The sequence below is a fragment of the Physeter macrocephalus genome, chromosome 10 (genome assembly GCF_002837175.3).
Source record: "Physeter macrocephalus isolate SW-GA chromosome 10, ASM283717v5, whole genome shotgun sequence".
Taxonomy (NCBI): Eukaryota; Metazoa; Chordata; class Mammalia; order Artiodactyla; family Physeteridae; genus Physeter; species Physeter macrocephalus.
In genome coordinates this window covers 13,958,772-13,977,558 of record NC_041223.1, presented here as the reverse complement: position 1 = coordinate 13,977,558, position 18,787 = coordinate 13,958,772, and the positions used below count along the sequence as shown (strand labels likewise).

General features: G+C 36.6%; 1 protein-coding gene across 1 annotated transcript in view; it reads right to left on the bottom strand.

Moving 5' to 3' along the window:
• The window catches only part of SYNE1 (spectrin repeat containing nuclear envelope protein 1), a 482,398-nt gene that overhangs the window by 297,723 nt on the left and 165,888 nt on the right, over window positions 1–18,787 (bottom strand). Inside the window, exons 24-34 of the mRNA XM_028494818.2 lie at window positions 17,452–17,610; window positions 17,042–17,250; window positions 16,282–16,390; window positions 14,511–14,675; window positions 13,418–13,585; window positions 11,527–11,697; window positions 10,601–10,741; window positions 6,608–6,768; window positions 4,472–4,622; window positions 1,126–1,353; window positions 644–742 (exon numbers count right to left, since the gene is read on the bottom strand). Of these exons, the coding sequence (XP_028350619.1) occupies window positions 644–742; window positions 1,126–1,353; window positions 4,472–4,622; window positions 6,608–6,768; window positions 10,601–10,741; window positions 11,527–11,697; window positions 13,418–13,585; window positions 14,511–14,675; window positions 16,282–16,390; window positions 17,042–17,250; window positions 17,452–17,610 (1,761 nt within the window). The remainder of the gene's footprint in view (window positions 1–643; window positions 743–1,125; window positions 1,354–4,471; window positions 4,623–6,607; window positions 6,769–10,600; window positions 10,742–11,526; window positions 11,698–13,417; window positions 13,586–14,510; window positions 14,676–16,281; window positions 16,391–17,041; window positions 17,251–17,451; window positions 17,611–18,787) is intronic.

Genomic DNA, 18,787 nt, shown 5'->3' with positions numbered 1-18,787 from the left:
CCCCTTCTCTGCATTTGTGCATGTATGCACACATAATAGGGATTATATATATATATATATATTTTTTTTTTTCTGGTTTATTAATTAACACACTTCTATTGAGTATTTCTGTGTGCATGATACTCTTGCTTTGCTCCTTCCTCTGAATTCTGCCAGAGGCATCTATTGCTTTGCAAAATATCTCACAGTGGTTACCAGTTCAGGGTCCAGATCAAAAAAGCTAGCCACTGGGAAAAAGATCAGTGAGGACATAGTCTTTGCACATCTGAGTGTAGTGGGTTAGAATCTGAAATCTGCTATGCAAATATATACATATTTTTTCTGCACATTTAATTTTTTATAATGTTGGCAAGAGGTAACAGGGTTTATTAAAGCTATAATCTGAAAAAGTTACATGTTCTAATTATGAGAGAGAAATATATCTTAAATGACTTTAAAATACATTTTTAATGAAAACTTATTTGTACAGTTATATTTCTTGTGTTATATGAAGTGAATATGTTTGATCTATATTATTCCTCAAGTAACATACAATTTTTTTCAATTTTAACTCTAATAAAAATATTTGCTGTTTTCCTTTCAAGCAGGAATTATCACATTTCTGAGTAGATAAATAAAAAGAAACGTTGAAACATGCTCTTACCATATGTTCTTGGAGAACTTTGTATGTTTCTGTAGCTGAAGAACATATTTTAATTGGATCAGCAAGTTTATCTTCAAATTCAGACACAGTCTGCTGGATCTAAAACATTGGTAATATATAAAAATGATGATGGGGAAAACATACATCAAGGCAGAGAAGGTTATTGGGGAAACAGCATGCCTATCTTTTTTGGATAACGTTCAGTGTGATGATAAAATACATTTTTTAAAAAACCCCAAATCAATGTGTTCCACCATTTGAAAGGAATATAATTAAGACTTAATACCTATCTGAACACAATATATAATGGCATTTTTATATTCCCTGAAAAAAAGGTTACATATAAATTACAAACTCAGTCGTCACTGACAACTTGGTAAATAATTGGCAAATTGTGTCTTTTCCTTATTCCATTATTTCTGGACAATTTATAAAATGCAATGTGAAATAGGTAACTTTAGCATGCAAGGACCAATCGTTACCTTTTTAAGATTCTCTTCAAACTTTTGCTGCTGAGATAAATGTCCCAGGATTGTTCCTTCCAGACCCTGTGCATGTTCTCGGAGTTCTTCCCAGTATCTTATTATCTGTGTTAACTTGGCTTTGATTCGAGCAGATTCTCCAGTGGTAATAAATTGAGCAAAAGACTGAGCTTCTTCTTCTAGTCCTGTAATGCTGCTGATCTTACTTTCTATTTCCTGAATCGTGACCTAATATTTAGAACAAGAAAAATGACAATGGAGGCTGAGCAAGCCTGCCTTCCTGAAATGACATAATCATCTGCAGAGAGAGAAAATCAGAATTTTTCCTTAACTGACATTTCAACGTACTTGCCCCATTAGAAAGCAGCTAGCTACAAACAAACACCATGTGTTTCCTGACCTCGTTTGGGGAGGATAGGTATGCAGACAATGTCTGAAAAATACAAACTGGTGGTGGTCACGCTCGCTGGATGGAGAATAAGGAGAAAAGGCCACCCCTGCTCACAGTGAAGCAAGAACATGTCCCTGGAACTCTTACAGTCTCTCTGAAGGTACAGAGAATTCTCTGCTTATCCTATGAGTCAAGAGTTTTGACCAACTGGTCTGGGAAGTAGTATGTTCCCAAACTCATTAGGAATGCTAATATTGGCATTCATTTAATTTTCCTAAAATGAAGCTGAGTATTTCACATTTTACCAAACTAAAAGCTTTTCTGATTCTGCTCCTACCTAAACCCAGTCTTTTAATATTTATCACCTATACTTTATGCCAATGGTTTCCAAATTTGGAATACATTAGGGTCACCTGGCTCCAACCTCAGGGAGTCAGACTCACTGGGTCTCAGGCGGGGCCCACTTCGCAGCTCTGACAACTTCCCGGGTGATGCACTGCTGCTGACCCAGGGAATCCACCTGGGGAACCACTGCTTTATTCACGAGCTGCAGACTCTACAGGAAGGAGCCTACAGATTATGATTTCCATTTGGGGCAGGAGGACATTTTACCTATTAGCCAACACAAGAAAAGTGCTGAAAGTGGGCACACGCATGTGCGTGTGCGTGTGCGTGTGTTGGGGGGGGGCCTCTTATAAACAGAGGTTGATTTATTTATAAGAGAAGAAAAACTATTTCTCTGAGAAAAACAGCCAAATCATTCAATCAAAATAAAGCCAAAAATTCGGACAAATCTCAGTTTCAAATAATTTAAATAGAAAATACTGTTACCCTAGAAAAAATAAGTGTGACTTCTGTCTAGATGAGACAACAGAGTCAGAAATAACTTCTGTTTAGATAAGACTCTTGGAAATAGCTGGCATCAGATTAGTGCCAGGTTCACATCAGTTATCTGTTTTTATTTTTCATATTCATGACTATAGTGGTATATCTGATAGACATTTGTTGTTTGAGCATGAATACAATCTTTCTTGGTTTTGCTGTTTTTTAAGATGATTTTTTTTGGAAAAATTACTCATAAATTCAACAAATGTATTTTGAGTTTTTTATGTGCTAATAGTTGTTCTAGGTGCTTCCAACACCTCAGTGAAACCATCTTAGTTAAGATCAAAGTTCTTAGTTCTTAGAGTAATATGTGGCATTAACAAATTCATAGATGCAAACTATGTAATTATATTGTTGGACTGTGGCAGAAAAAATTTCCAGTCCACAAAGAGAAGATGGAGGATGAACCCAGTGTATGTTCTTATCATTTGTGAGTTATCAATTAGGAATAAGAAATTCGTCAATTTGGAATAGCATGTAATGAAGAACAAAAATGGGCTTATAGGTAAATATCTTCACAACAACACTCAAATGCTTCATTAATTTTAATCCTAAGAGTTGGAAGTGAAAATACAATGACAAATGTTAACATATTTTGAATATTTCCTATGTCGTCTTCTGTTTGGAAATAGAAAGTGAACCTATGAGCCCCAACTACACAGTACAGTGTATTCAACTCTATCTTTGCTTATTTCTAGCAAATATATTTTTCCTGATACTCATATTCATTTTTAGATAGTTTTCAAAGTGCCATATTGGAATATTAAAATGTATTTCAGCCTGATGGCATGGAAATCCACAACTGAATGTTTACATGCTTAAAAATAAAATCCTTAATCGTTTTGTTTCTTAAAAGCAATGTGATGACATTTGATCACTGACATATTTCACAAGTTCTGGAATTAAGGTTTAAGAAAATAGGAAAATGAATTAGAGAAAGGGTAAACAAGCTAAAGGCTGTATGTCAAAAATTTTTGAAAGAAGAATGTTGAGACAAAGCTATTTAAATGCGCTATTCTTTGTTTTCTTAGAATTAAACGGCAACTTTTAAAAACAGTTTTAAAGATTAAACATATTTCATTCTTTAAGGGCTGGGCATCTGTTTTGCCTAGTATATCACACAAGACATAAGCTAGACTGCATACACCAGACTCCATGTATCCTTGACTGCAGAAGATGTGTGATAAGCAATCTGCACGGCTTGTAATCTTAGCTAAACAATATTGCACCCTCCCACCGTGCACATGGCAATGACTTGTTCTGAGTCATAATGTGAAACATTCCCTCACCTTGGTATTTATTTTACTATATTTAATCGAATGAAATGGCAAAGGGTTTTCCCACTCCAAAAAAATGAGCTGAGTTAGAAAAAGAAGCGGTTGAATTGTGAAAATGTGTTGTGTAAAAATAGCATAAAAGAAAGAGAAATGAACATTCAGAATTCATTTCTTTCAGCCCATTTTTTTTTCTTAAGCTACTTGAATGAAATGGACGATGACAGTCTATGTACTTGGTTATTTTAGAACTGGAGGATAACATATCAGAGCATCTCAGTCCATGCCCCCAAGGGCATCATAAATGCCAGCATTAGATCGATGGAATCGGATTGCTTCACCTGAAGAAAGTAATTTCTCGAACCCCTCCTTGTGGTTGGTGAGGGTAAATGCCACCAATACTTGAGCTAGACATTTAGAATAGTTCTTAAAAAGTAAGGTTGTAGATGACGAACACATTTCATGGCGTATAAATCCATCAACAGGGCACTCTAATGGGGTTAATTCAAAATCAAGGAAAAGAATAATGTAACCATAAAAACATTTTAATGATATTGCACACAATAATGACTTCGAATGCATAAGTCAGACAATATTAATACATAATTCCATCTATTAAGTGTTGCCCAGTATCAATCAAGACCTTTTAGCTCAGCATTTTGTGTGAATTTAATTTTAATAGAATCACATAGCAATGATAGATTTGTTCTGGGGACAAATAGCATTTGATGAAATGTAAGAAAGGCGCTCTTAAAATCTAGACATGGAGTATAAATGTAACTTGTGAGCAGGTCACCTTAATTTGGTTGATTTGTGTGTCCATGGCAGATGACGAAGTTTCCAAGTCATTGAGTTCTTTTTCTTTCTCAGTTATCCAGACGGACAGGGTCTCAAAATTAGTGCCAAAATGATTCCACTTGTTTTTCACCATTTCCATGGTTTTAATACTAAAATTAACCAAATTAAGTAAATAAAATGCAGTATCTTAATAGAGAAAAACAATACATTTTCCTTTAAATCACCATGTGAAAAGATAGTGAAGACATCTGTGACCACATCAAAGCTGAAACTATTAGAACAGGGGAAAAAAATGCACATTTGATCTGAGTTAGTCAGTCCTCAAGTATTCCTGTCTCCTCTGAGAATGAGGTAGCACTCATCTATGTTATGGATGGAACTGTGCTTTGAACAAAATATTGCTGGGTCCAAAGGGTTTGAATCCAGGTATAATCTTGTTAAACTGTGCACACGACCAGTAGTTGCCAGAACTTATTTTAGTAAACTTCTCACCAAGATTCCAGTGCACACAGTTTTTTTAACAGTCCTACTTTTGTCAGCGTGGCCCTTTTGCTCTTAGAGGAGAGATACTGCAGTGATGCTTTATACTCAGAGAGCTTTATAAAATACATCTTTATGAATCAAGATAAAGCTTGTAATCTGAATCCCATGCTGCCGTGCAGGAACTGTTTCTGTTATTAGAGTGGAGCCTGTAATCTATTATCTATAACAATTTCAGCTATTCTTAGATGTCTGTATGATCTTGATTCTGAAAGACTTTATAAATTCTTGTACATGAGCACGCTAACTGCTTTTAGACAACTTGGGCTTTATTTGTAATAAATCTAGTGAATAAAATTTCAATTATAGGTTCCCAGTTTGTATTAGTTATGCAAATATAACCATGTGATAGTTATGCATATGTAACCGGGTGATTATGGCTTTCAGTTTAGAAAAAGACTAGGAAACTAAGAGTATATCATTGAACTGTTAAGTCCTTGGGTTAAAAAAAAAAAAAAAAAAGAAGGAATTTCCCTGTTTACCAAAAGGCACTTGAAGACATCAAGGAAAATACAATGGCATCATTGATTGACAAATTCAATAATACTGCAGCCTCAAATGTATACCCTGGATGAGTCTATGCTCTCATCAGTACAGTTAATTCAAGCTATATTATATTGCAATTTTTTAAATGAAATAAAGAGTCAAGTGGATATTTCTAATGGAAGTAACTTCCTTTCTAATAAACTCTAAGTTTTACTATTTCTACCTTGATGGATAATATTTAAAAGTTTAAGTCACAATTTGCTTTAAATAAATTATTTAACAAATTTTAAAGTTTAGACAAATGTACAACATTAATTATAAGGTGTTAATAGTATTAAAAACAAATTTTACATTTTAAAACCCATCTAGAAATTATGTCCTATACCTTAAAAACAATACATGTTGGTGATATGCCACTAAATAATCTTTAAAATAGAACCATTCAGCCATATTATTTTGAGGAACATTGGTCTTATGTTTATCCCCTCCAAATTTTTGTGTGTGTCTATCTTGTACATAACAGGATACCATAGGCCAAACTATTTTCTTTCTTTTTAGATATTTAAGCACTAAATGTTTAAAAAGAAAATATATTTTTGAAATTAATTTTTGGAAATAGTATACAATCAGTGACAATTTGAATATTGAGGCACTGTAAGCAAGCTCTGTGAGCTTCCTGGAGTTGAAGATGCTTGGTCTATGCCATATGTGTTTAGGCCTAGAATCTACACAACCAAAAATCTACCCTTGCCTCTAACTGGTGACAGCAGAATAATACAGTAAAAAAATTATCTTAAATATTGGTTCTTTTTTGAGATTCCCTTCTCCAGTGTACAAAGGCCACTTAAATTTTATAGATATGGCTTTCTCATGAACAGAATCAGTTTACGATGCAAAAACCACATCACTTATATTTTTCTGCTCTGTTACAGATGTTGGATTCTCTATTGGGGATATTTTCTTTTGAACTGTAAGTTGCTTCCTCAAAACATGCTGAAATACACAGACACTTGGAGATTTTAAAAGAATGTTTTGAATACAATATACAGGAAAGAGTGTATGAAACTTTATCTCAGAGAAGAAAGTTTAGGACTTGTCAAGCACATACTCTTCTTCAAGTGTGTCTTCTAATTTTTTGACTTGCTCTTTGATCGACTTGGCCTGCCGTTGAAGTAACTGCTTATTTTTGGGCCCAAGTGGGATCTCTGAAGCTTCCTTCACAAGATTCTCAGCCTGGACTGCAATACCTTCTGTTCGTTTAGAAAACTCCTAAAAAAGATATTATAATTGTTAGGACAGTATCTTCTATTAAACTCTGCCCTCAATTAAACTGCACATACTGCAGTCTCCCCCAGAAGAGATGGATAGATAAATAGATAGATTCAAACATGTAAGAATATTGGCATATAATATTCTTAGCAATAAAACAGACTTCTTTTCATTATGGCCAAGATAGACACTTTGTTAAATTATTTTCATTTTATATAAGTGAAACCACAACCAGACCTTCATAGTTGGAGAACTACTTTCATAGTTATCCAACAATTCTCAAAAAAATGTCTACTCCATTCTCTCCCGGTTTGGGTTTTTTGTTTAGAATTCTGAGCAACATTAAAGTAATTAACTTGTCTACACATATGTTAGTTTATTACAGGCCAGTTGGGCAATGATCATCAGTGATTTTTTTTTCAGTCATAAAGATAACAGATTTCTAGGCCAGTGAATACAAATACTTGTTTATTTAATTGAAGGATATCTTAGTCAACACAGAGTATCACTGATCTTTAAAAAAACACTTTGTTAACTAGTTCTCTGAAAAGAGCTATAAACTGATCTTAGTGCTGTTAAATCTTATTTACTATATATCCATATACTACACGAGGGAAAGAAGATACGTTTGGAACTACTCAAACCCGGACTAGGGTTCTGGCTTTGCTAATTACTAGTTGTTCGTCTTTGGCAAATTACTTTTCAGGCTCTTTCACATAAAACGCAGATAATAATACTTTTCTCAAAAGATTACTGTTAGCATTTCATTAGCAATTTCATTTTTAAGTGCCCGGCACTCTGGCATACCTATTATCATTTTTTTTTACTACCTTCACATAAAATTGAGGATAAAATGGTTTATAAAGTTCACACACTGATTTTCAATAATAGTGAATCACCTTAATTCAAAAATTAATTTCATATATTTGAGGCACTGGTAAATTTTAGTTATCTCAACTTTGTCAGGGAAATATATTGAATACTGAATTAGAAAAGGTAAACCCAGAGACAATCCTGAGTGGAAAAAAAGTAACGTAGGGTCTCGTTTCTTCTCCTGGATTATATCAGAGGAGCTTCAAATATTGATCATAAACTTCTCTCTCCTAAACAAGTAATGTAAATATCTTTTAAAAGTCAGACTCCTGATAGCCACCTTTTCCTACAGAGCACCTCTCAAAATCACTACATAACGCCGTATAAGAGAGTTACTACGTAATACTACTGCATCTTCATGTCTGAAAGATTTAACGTCCTCATAGAAAGATCAACATTACTTCAGAGAAGTACCCTGCAATTTGAAAGAATAAAAATGAGTAAGTACATCTTCCTTACAGTAGAGAGATTTATAATATCCTAAAATACAGTAGGTACTAATGTCACAACATTAAATTCTGTGGTTAGAAGCATCTACTATCACTATATGTGAACTTACTGTCATTGTAGATTCAATTGTGAAATCTATGAATCACAGCAGAACCCCATGAATAAAATAAGAAGCATAAAAGTGTTTTTTCCCCCTAGTGTTTCTCTGAACCCAGGAAAACACATGGAGAAAGTAGAGTTATGTTTGAAAATGCTTATATACATTCAATCTAAGAGCCTTTTGTGGGAGCTACGTATGGGGAAAGCACAGTGCAGGGGAATCCGAAGAACAGAATGACGTTGATAAAAACCAAATTAAACAAAACTAGAATAATGTTGTAAGGCTTTATCTCTATGTCCTAAGAAGACATATGAGTCGCAGCAGGAAAGAATGGACTCTGGCATCAGATAGGTCTAGAGCTGAAACTTGGCTCTGACCTTCACACACAAACTAGCTGTGGGACCTTAAGTCACGCCACTCTTTGAATTTTCATCTCATCAGTACAGCCATACTGTGAAGATTAAACATGATATTGCTATAAACACACACTGGCAGACGGAAACTCCTCAAGTTCCTCAGCACAACCACTCAAGGGTTACAACAGGCATGAAGGCTATATTAACAATGTCAAGTAAGCAGAGAAACAGAGAACAATTATTCCAGATGACATATGCTTGTGCAGCAGTGTATATCAACAATTAGTAAAGTAGCTCAGTTTTTTAATGAAAATATAATATGGTGGCTGAGGTTATGAGCTCTAGACTCAGACCTCTTGGGTTTGCATCCCAACCTCACCAGTTAGTAATCCTGAGATCTTGGATAAATTCAGTAACAACTTTGTACCTTATATTTCCTCATTTATACCACATGATTAATAATGGTACCTATCTCTAAGGGTTATTCTGGTGATTAAAGAAGATGATAAACATCAAATGATTAGATCAGCAAATAGTGTATGTTCAATAATTGTTAGCTCACATCATTAAACCAATCCCAAAGTATGCAAGGTTATTGGCTAAGAAGAATTTTAAAAATAAGACAAAAAGATCACATTTGTTTCATCCATAGCTGGCGAACCAATTCAAAGGAGTTAGAGCCGCAGGGTATCAGACACTCTGGATGGAACCCAGGAGGAACACCCATGTGATAATTCACACAATATATGTGTTTGTATTTATAAAAGACACCTGATATATTTTTAATATGTAAAATAATTAAAATTAAAAATAAAAAATAATTTTCTATTTAAATGACTGATGAAAATCATACAGAATTGAAAGATTCTGTGGACTTATAGAACTTCAAACTCCTCAGTGAGTTAATAACAGGAGAAATAGTGACGAATTTACAGTACAAGAGCCACAGAAGCCTTTTACTGGTGAGAAAACAGAAGCACAGGGGTTTCCTTGCTAAAGGTTATGAAAGGATGGATTTAAGAATGTTCTTCCTTATACATTGACAAACACATTTCTACACCAATTCAGTCTTTCTATAAACCAAAACACATGCAATAGAAACCAAAGGGGCCTGTACAACTCCTCTAAATGATTCGCACAAATTTACTGGTCTGCTCTGAGTGTCCAAGGTGTTTGTGCTTACAGGGTTGAGCTTACCAAGCACATCTACTAGATATTATCTCTTGGATGTCCCACTGGACATCAAACTCAATATGTTCAAAACGCAGTTGTTCATCTTCCCCCACGAACAGCTACTCCAATTTCCTGTCTCGCTCCCATTGTCTCCATCAGGCTCAGAACCTTGGGTATCGTGCTTTTTTCCTTCACTTTGTCTCTTTTACATCTGTCCCAATATCTCCATTGCCATCCCCATTACCCTAATCCATGTTCCTATTCATGTACGCATGCAATAACTTTATAACTAGAACCCATGACTCCAGCCTTCTATGCTTTCAATGTTCTACACCTGCTTAAAAAACTCATCTCCCTAAAGGACAGCTCTGCTCATGTGACTCTCCTTCTTACAAACCTCTAACGGTTCCACGTAGCCTAGAGAGTAACGCTTTAGGCCTTCAAGAGCCTTTGTGATGTGGCCCAATTTTCCTTTACAACTTCACTCCCCTTTTCTGCTTTATAGCAGAGAATCCCCATCTCTCACTCTTTTATACTTCATGGCGTTTCCCATTACAGGAATGCTGGTTTTCTGCCCCAAACTCTGCTTTTCTATGTCTTACCTGCCCTTCAAGTTTCAGTTCAAAACGTCACTGACTTCAGAAAGACGTTTTAGAAATTTATCCATTAGGAATCTATTTCCCATTTTAATGAAAACATCTTGATGTTTCAATCTTATTTATATTTTCTTTCCCCAGAGCAACTTGACCAATGTGTTGAAGAGTGAATCATAAGTAAACAATAAAAATTGATTAAATAAATAATAATAAGTAATGAAATGAAACACAGTTTTTCTTGGGAATAATGGGTACCAAGGGACTATGTGGTCTTGCCAATATACCTTTGTCTGTTCCAATTCTGAAGATAAGCTTTCCAAACTGCTAAAACTCAAGAAGCGCTCGTGGCTGGAACCTGTTTGAAAAAGGTATCTGACCACTGTCTCTTTGTTTGTTTCAAATCTCTCCCATTTTCTTAATGTGACCTAAATTAGAAAAAATAAATAACATATGATGTTATGAATTATCAGAATGTATCACAAAATACTGTCACATTTCCATTCGTCAGGCTATTAACTTCCAGTTAACTCTCAGTTCACATGTCAAACAATTACACAGAATAAAAATGATTTTAATGTCTTCTATAAGAATTCCCCTTTTGAGTCTCAATTCATCTACCAAAAGAGGATGTATGGCCTAAGAGTCTGAGTTTTTTTTATCTGCTGTAAAGTTCTATGAATCTTAGGATATTACTTAACTGTAGATAAGGGACAAAAGAAAGAAACCCTCCCAATGTCTCTCAAAAGAAGAGAAAGGATGAAAGAGAGAGAGAGAAGGAAGAGCAGCAGGCAGTGAGCAGGGGGGAAAAAAAAATCCAAGAACTTTTTAAAGTTAAGTGTTAAGGACACAATAAACCATAAAGGTGTGACTGCTGGACTGTCCAGAAAAGTGAAATAATCCAACATAAATTTCTGGATTCAAACAAGTGTGGATTAAAATCCTGGCTTTACAACTGATCACTGCTCTGTGATTGCAGGGAAAATCCTCTAACTCTTTGTTTTTAAGCATCCACACTTGGAAAATGTGCTAATTACAGTACCTATCTCACAAGACTGATGCTGTGATTAAAAGAGATAACTCGTGTAAGTGTTTAACGGAATGCTGGGGCCTCAGTGGCGGGAACAACAAACCTTTGCTCCTGCTAGTAGGAGACGTGTAACCTGTGACCCGGAAGTTAATACAGCCCATGACGTAACTTCCGGTCTCCTACCTGGATGCGACGCTCCTGCTTCTCCCGGCTGTGCTCCACGTTGTCCAGGGTGCTCTCTAGCTTCTGCAGCTCCTCTTGGACTCGGCCAGGCAGCCCACCTTCTCCCTGCCGAGCCTGTGCGATCTGCTGCTGCACATCCCTCTTCTTTGCATTGAGCCTCTTTGTCTTTTGCTGGAAGCGTTTGTTCAATAGATGGATAGAAATGTTAACTCTCTAAGCACCCAGGCAGGGACATAAACACCCACACTTTAATTGTTACGGAAAGGTACAATCTCCCGCAGCAGGGGCCCAAACTGCATTTTAAACTTAGGATGAATAGTTAAGATGGTAATGAAGGCTCTACAGTAATCAAAGATGGGCATCATTTATAAATATTTTGTTTTTTAATGGGAAACAGCATAATTAATTTGGCCAGAGTGTTTTGTGTGCTAATTTAGATAACATTTAATATTTCGTGCAATACTGCAGATGGAATTTGGCAGAACTATTCACTTGACATAATTCTCCTTAAAGAACTATATTCTGCCTAAAAACACAAAGTCCCAACTCCAATTTTTAAAAATCATCCATGCTGTAAAAATGCTAATATGAAGAGATTTAATTCCAGGGTATATTCAGAATGATTAATAGTCTGAGATATTTGGGGAAAGTTATGTTTTAAAATAAACTTTTTATTGAAGTATAATGTACAAAGAGAATGGTACACAAATCTCAAAATACAGCTTATGAATTTTCACAAAGCAAACACACCCATATAGCCAAGCACCTGGTCCAAGAAATGTGAAGAGTTTTGGGGTTTTTTTGTTTTTTTTTGCGATACGCGAGCCTCTCACTGCTGTGGCCTCTCCCGTTGCGGAGCACAGGCTCCGGACGCGCAGGCTCAGCGGCCATGGCTCACGGGCCCAGCCGCTCCGCGGCATGTGGGATCCTCCCGGACCGGGGCACGAACCCGTGTCCCCTGCATCGGCAGGCCGACTCTCAACCACTGCGCCACCAGGGAAGCCCAAGAGTTTTAAAATATTAATGTAAATATCTATAATCTCATATTTCTCTGATTTAAAGTAAACTGAAACCCAAACAACACTTTTACAGTGATTGAGAACAATATAACACTAAGCGTTATTTTCTTTTGGGTTCACAGCCTTTTTATAATTATTAAGTAAATCTATAAAGCCTAAAGGCTGCTCTTTTACATATACTTTTAATGCAACTTCCATTTTGATATATTATTACATATAAAATTAGCTAACATTTTCTTACATATTAAGTTAGCTAAAATTCTGTCATTAGATTAATTTGAAAATCATACTTCCACTTATGTTGAGTTTGACAAGTAAAGCTGATTAAAATTGTTAATTATCAATATATGTACCAGAATTTCTTTAGTTCCGGTTCTAGTCCTTTGTAGGAGCACACTCTTCAGAAAGGACTGGTACTTCATGTTAATTTATAATTTCCCAAACCAGGATGTATTCAAAGTTGTAAACGGAAGAGCAAAGATTGCAACATAATAAAAGAATAGCGATCTCAAATATGAAGTAGTTTGTTTATGCTTTCCTTCTCTGTTATGAAAAGGACAATTTAGCAATTTAGCAAAGGACAATTTTATGAAGGTTTTCATAGCAAAATCAACTTTTCTTCCACAATATTCCTCATACTTTTTGGTATCATCAAATCGCTCTGGCTGAGAATTTATCTTGCAAGATGTTCTAAAATATTTAATGTTTAATAGAACAGAAGTGCCAAGTTTTTTTAACTATTCATCTGAGTTGCCTCCCAAGCGCCCCATCTTCCCCTCCTCCAGTCAGTGGATAGACTTACTCTCCATATCTCTGGTTCTCAGTAACTAAACAACTTTGCATAAATGCGCTGAAGTAAATAGGCATTCTACCTGGTGATGAAAGAGCAGTTGCTGTGCTTCAAACAAATTTTCAGTGTCCAAGATCTTCTCAGCTTCTTCCTGGACTTCCTTAGAGCCAGTCATTAACTCTTCAAGGGAACTTTTGACTATTTCTTTGTACTGGACACAGTCTCCAAAGTTGCTTAACATCTTTTCAACCTAGATTTTCATGAAAAATCAATCAATCAAACTGTTAGATTAGGGACATCTAATTTTCTATAGAGAATTTCAGATCTTTCAGAATCAGGGAACTTTGTCATCCAAGTGATCATTTTTTCCATGCTAGTTTATAAATGATTTCAAGAAATCCTGATAACTATTTATTATACTTTAGATTCTTACATTATCTTCCCATGTACAAACTCATCAGATTCGTAAGACAACCTGGTCAGTAAAAATATTCTTTCAAGGGTAGACGTGGCCCCACTAGAAATGGATTAGATGGGTTTGTATAATCTACAAAAGACTATAAACATTGAAATGTATATCAAGTTTAAAATGAGTAGATCTTGCCTGAAAGAGACTTTACTGGCCTGCTGACTCAACAGAAATATTTTATTATTACTAGCTATCAGTTATTTACTCTGTTCCAGGCACTGTACTAAGTGCTTTACATACACCATTGCATTCAATTCTTGACACCACCTTTTGGGGTAAGTATTTTTAGCCCTGTTTTACAAGTACATAAATCAAGGTCCAGAGATGTTAAATGACAAGCTCATGGTTATGTAGGAAATGGGGTATCAGAGTTAAGCTCTAGAACTGGGCTCGTCTGACTCTCAAGCCTGGGTTCTTAACCTTAAACTGACCATGAAAGAATGCTTTTAGTAACAGTCAAAGTGTGGATCTATAAGCTTTGTACTTTAAATATAGATAGTTAACCTGAACTAACATCCAATAACGTCACAGACCATAAAGCAAACATCCTGCTCATCTTCCACCACTCTTCATATACATAAGTATCTGAGCTATTCTGTTTAAACTACACATTCTTTACAAAATTACTTGTTAAACTGCAACCGAAAGGAACCTTCCAGATTCTTCACCCCGAGCTGTCCATTTAGAGGATGAGTAAATGCTTTACCTCTGACAACAAAGTCCCAAGAGCCTTGAAGGAACTAGATAATTTTGTCAGCTCATCTCCTTGCTTTTGGGCTTCATTCTCAGAAGAAACTTCAATCAAAATTTTAAGCCTGGATTTCAGCCAGCTGAGAGTCTCGCCTTTTTTGGTAACACCATTTCTGATCTCCTGGAATGAAAGAACACCTTTGATGAACAAAATACAACTGTGAATCATAACTTTCCAGCAAGAAAGTACTCAACCTAAGAAGGTTTGTAAGGTGCAGGTGGGAGAGCCAGGCATTCATTCACCAAGAGAATGCCTGCTTATTTCACTTTTTGTTCACATCTTTTAACAACGTCTACAAGGGCTAGAAAGAAATGTTTCCCCAACTCCAATAACCAATGTGTAAAATCAGTACTCTCTGTGCCAAAAAATTACCTCCATAATTAGATGTCTATATATTTCCTTGATCACCACAAAGATGCTTCTAAAAGTACTGTAGAAGAATACGTGAAATTGGGAATTATATACTTTGTCACCTTGTTTTCTGTGAGCTGGAAGGAACGTAGTATTTTTTTGAAAAACAAAAAAAGAGTCCTTTTTTAAATTAGTGGATTTCTCTTGTTGAAGAATTTACTTGTTGAATATCATAATAGATGCCCTAAAGATTTATTTTAACTTCATTAACTCCTATTTTATGCCTCATTTTGGTTAGTTTTTGGAAGTCAATACCCCAGACGGTAAGAAGCACAAACAGGTGCTCAGCTGAAATCCAGGAAGGGAGGGTTGACTGGCCAAGACGATGCCAGAAAGACTCCGGGCCGCAGCCCTTGTAGGTCCAGGGACCAGGGCAATGGTGATTGGGGCAGCCTCTCCCTCCTACACCAGCTTTGGGTAGATGAGAGCTGTGGCCTCCAACCGCTACAAGAGGGTCTTACAGGGCATATGCATATGGAGGAAAATGGTTGGTTTTAGAAGCAAGTGATTTCTTCATTCTAAGATGTGAATTTTTTTGGTACTATAACAGCAACCAATAGCAAATTTAAATATGCTTCTACAGGTGTAGCATGATATCGTTGAGTACCTTAAGCATTTAAGGGGATTATAAATTTAATAGGAAAAAATGGAAATCAGAGGATAGGAATAGAAAGGAAATAAATTCTCATTAACAGCAACTCTGTGACTTGCAAGGGTGCAAAATGCTGAAAGATAAAGAATGTTCACCATAGCGTGTGTCTACAAAACCAAGAGCCAAGCCAAGAGGGAGAGGATTGCTGTGTGCCATTCACAGAATGCAAACTGGGTTCAGGCCTGAGGTTCTGTTGCCCTGGCTGGGTTTATTAGGCGGCACTCGTGCTCACAGAGGCTGATCCAATCCAGGCTGAAAGTGACATAGAAATGATGCTTAGAGAGCTTGCCCAATTCCCTCATTTTCTATAACCTGGCTTTTGAGTAGCTGAAAATGTATAAAAACCTACAGGGTTCTTGTTTTCTATGGCAGTTCTTAAATCTCTGCTGTGTTGTACGCCCACACATGCAATTTTCCTCTCAGGATGCCCCCATGAGCTAAAGATGCATTAGAGGCACCACTGAGCATGACTAAATCTCAAAGCTAACATGATTCCATAGAAAAAAAACCCCTGCAGTTCTCCACAGTACCGGGAGAAGACTTATTTTAAGATAACTTTCAGGAAGTTAATTTTTTTATAGAAAGAAAACATCAGTTAGAGTGTTACCATTATTTTTTTATTCATGGATATTTTCTAATAACAAAAAATGGCCCAGAACTTACCTCTACAGCACATTTGACCTCTCCATTGTTGGCAGTATCGATGGCCTTGTTCTTAATCCCCTTCAACTGGGTCTCCTTTGCAGATATCCAAGAGGAGAACTCAGAAATTCTGAAATAACACAGGTATTTTCTTATTAAAGGGAGAAAATATCCCCATGGTTAGAATACATTTTCTATTTTGAATTTATTTATGGAAATTTAGCAATCGACTGATTAGAAAATTGGTTAACAGATTTCATTCGACTGATTAGCAAAGTGATTAACAAATTTCCCGGCAATGGTTCCTTCCACAGGAGTGGCCGCCCCTGGGCTCCGGCACTTGAAGGAAAGAGAAGGCAGGGCAGATGGAGCTCGGCGGTGGAGGAGGATGTGTCCTAGAGCTTGGGCACCTGCGAGTGAGGAAGGTGCCGCCTGAGGTCTGGCCTTACGTGTCTCCACCTGAGTGAGACAGAAACCCAAAGAGGCAGATGTCCCTTTTGGGGGATGTGAGGAAATCGGGGAGAAAGGGATTGCCTAATTCTGCTTCAAAGAGACAACATCTGGGTCACTTGGAAGTACAGTGCTTCACCCTGTTTCTGACTGAAACTCATTCGTTAAATTAAAAGAGGCATTTCTGTACTAGAGCATGAACACAATTGTACCATCTGATTATCTTTATGGCGTGAGATGAAACATACATCATGGCTTGTTTTGCAAAGATGTTTGAATTAACGGAATTAGGAAAGACTACACTCTTCTCTGGGAACAACCCCAAGACTACCTGCTAGCGTAGTCCTTCCACTTGTCTGGGTTTTCCACCAGCTTCGCGTAGGTGCTGTTAATGGCAGCTCTGAGCTCCTTGAGGGTCACGTGACAGGTCTCAGGCGTGTTCCGTACAGCGTCCCGGACTGGGAGTTTCAGACACAGTTCTTCAATAAGCTGTAACCTTTTCTCACAGAGATGATGAGGACCCTTGTCACTGAAGAAGATCTAATGAGCAATAAACGTTTTTATAATCCCTGTGAGAATCCACCCAAGACTTTCCTATTTTCATAGCAGATACTCATCTAGTCTAGCAGTATAAAGTAATTAAGCTATTGAGTGTTTTCAGACCCAAATGAAAATATCAGTTCTATGCTTGAAGGAACATTGTGACTTCGAGGGACTGCACTCAGGGTGTGTGGGACGTACCCTGTGCTCTTTGATGATCTTTTCGCTGCCTTCCTGGGGCACCAGCTTGGTCTCTCGGTCCAGCTCAGCTCTGCATTCTTCTACAGAAGCTAAGAACATGTTCTTCTCCACCTCGATCTTCAGGTGAAGCAAATGATATGGAGCTTCTCCTTGAAGATCCTACATGCCATGGGATGATTCCGAAAAATAAGATACCATTTCTGTACATTTCCAACTGAAGTGGCAGAAAACCTGAAATAGTCCCTTTAGGACCAGTATGATTTAATCCCTATTGTCTGCATCGGGCTGCTGTGCTTTGTATTTTTCCAAGTACCAGGACCACAGAAAATCTTTTCAGCCTGCTGTTAGTTGGGTGTTTCCGCGTGATTATTCTGCTTAATTTTTACAATAGCCCCACACGGTATTAATGTCCCTGTTTTAAAGATTAGACCACTGAGGCTCAGGGTTAAGTAGAAAAACTGGATTTGAATCTAAATTTAAATCACACACTGATTCCACATACCCTCTTCCTAGCATGTGTCCCTTTAAATTTTGTCAACAGCCCTGTGAGGTAGGAAGGACAGGTATTATACTCACTACACAAGGGAAGGAACTCAAGGAAACATTATCAGTGAAAAAGCCAGGATTAAGCAGCCCACAGCTCTGACCACCTGCCATGTCTTCTTTTCCTCGGAGCATACACGGAGAAAATGAGCAAGCCAGCACGCGAACAACATGAAACTTTTTACATTCTTCTTTGATACAAACATAAGCTTCATCATTACCTTTAGTCCTACAATTTAACTTTAGCCAACACTGTCTCCTATGGATTTAAAAGATTATCTTTAAAATAAAACACTGATATAACTGATGAGAAAAATGAGTTAGGGCTTTGGAAAGAATAGGACAGATTATATCCTAGAGAGCTTAAAAGTGTATGTGTGTATGTAAACTAAAATACAGCCTTCAATTATAGTCTCTATTCCATAGTACATATATGATAATGTTAAGCTGCAAAGACATCTTAAAAAGCCTGGATTTCTTTAAGCATCTTATTTTTTTTAATTTTCAAATTGAGCAAGTGAAAAGGTATTTCTTTCTTTTAATTTTTATTGAAGCAGAGTTGATTTACAACATTGTGTTAGTTTCGGGTGTACAGCAAAGTGATTCAGTTATACGTACATATATATCTCTTTTTTCAGATTTTTTTACCTTATAGTTTATTATAAAATATTGATTATAGTTCCCTGTGCTATACAGTAGGTCCTTGTTGTTTTGTGTGTGTGTGTGTGTGTGTGTGTGTGTGTGTGTGTGTGTGTGTGTGTTTTGCGGTATGGGGGCCTCTCGCTGTCGTGGC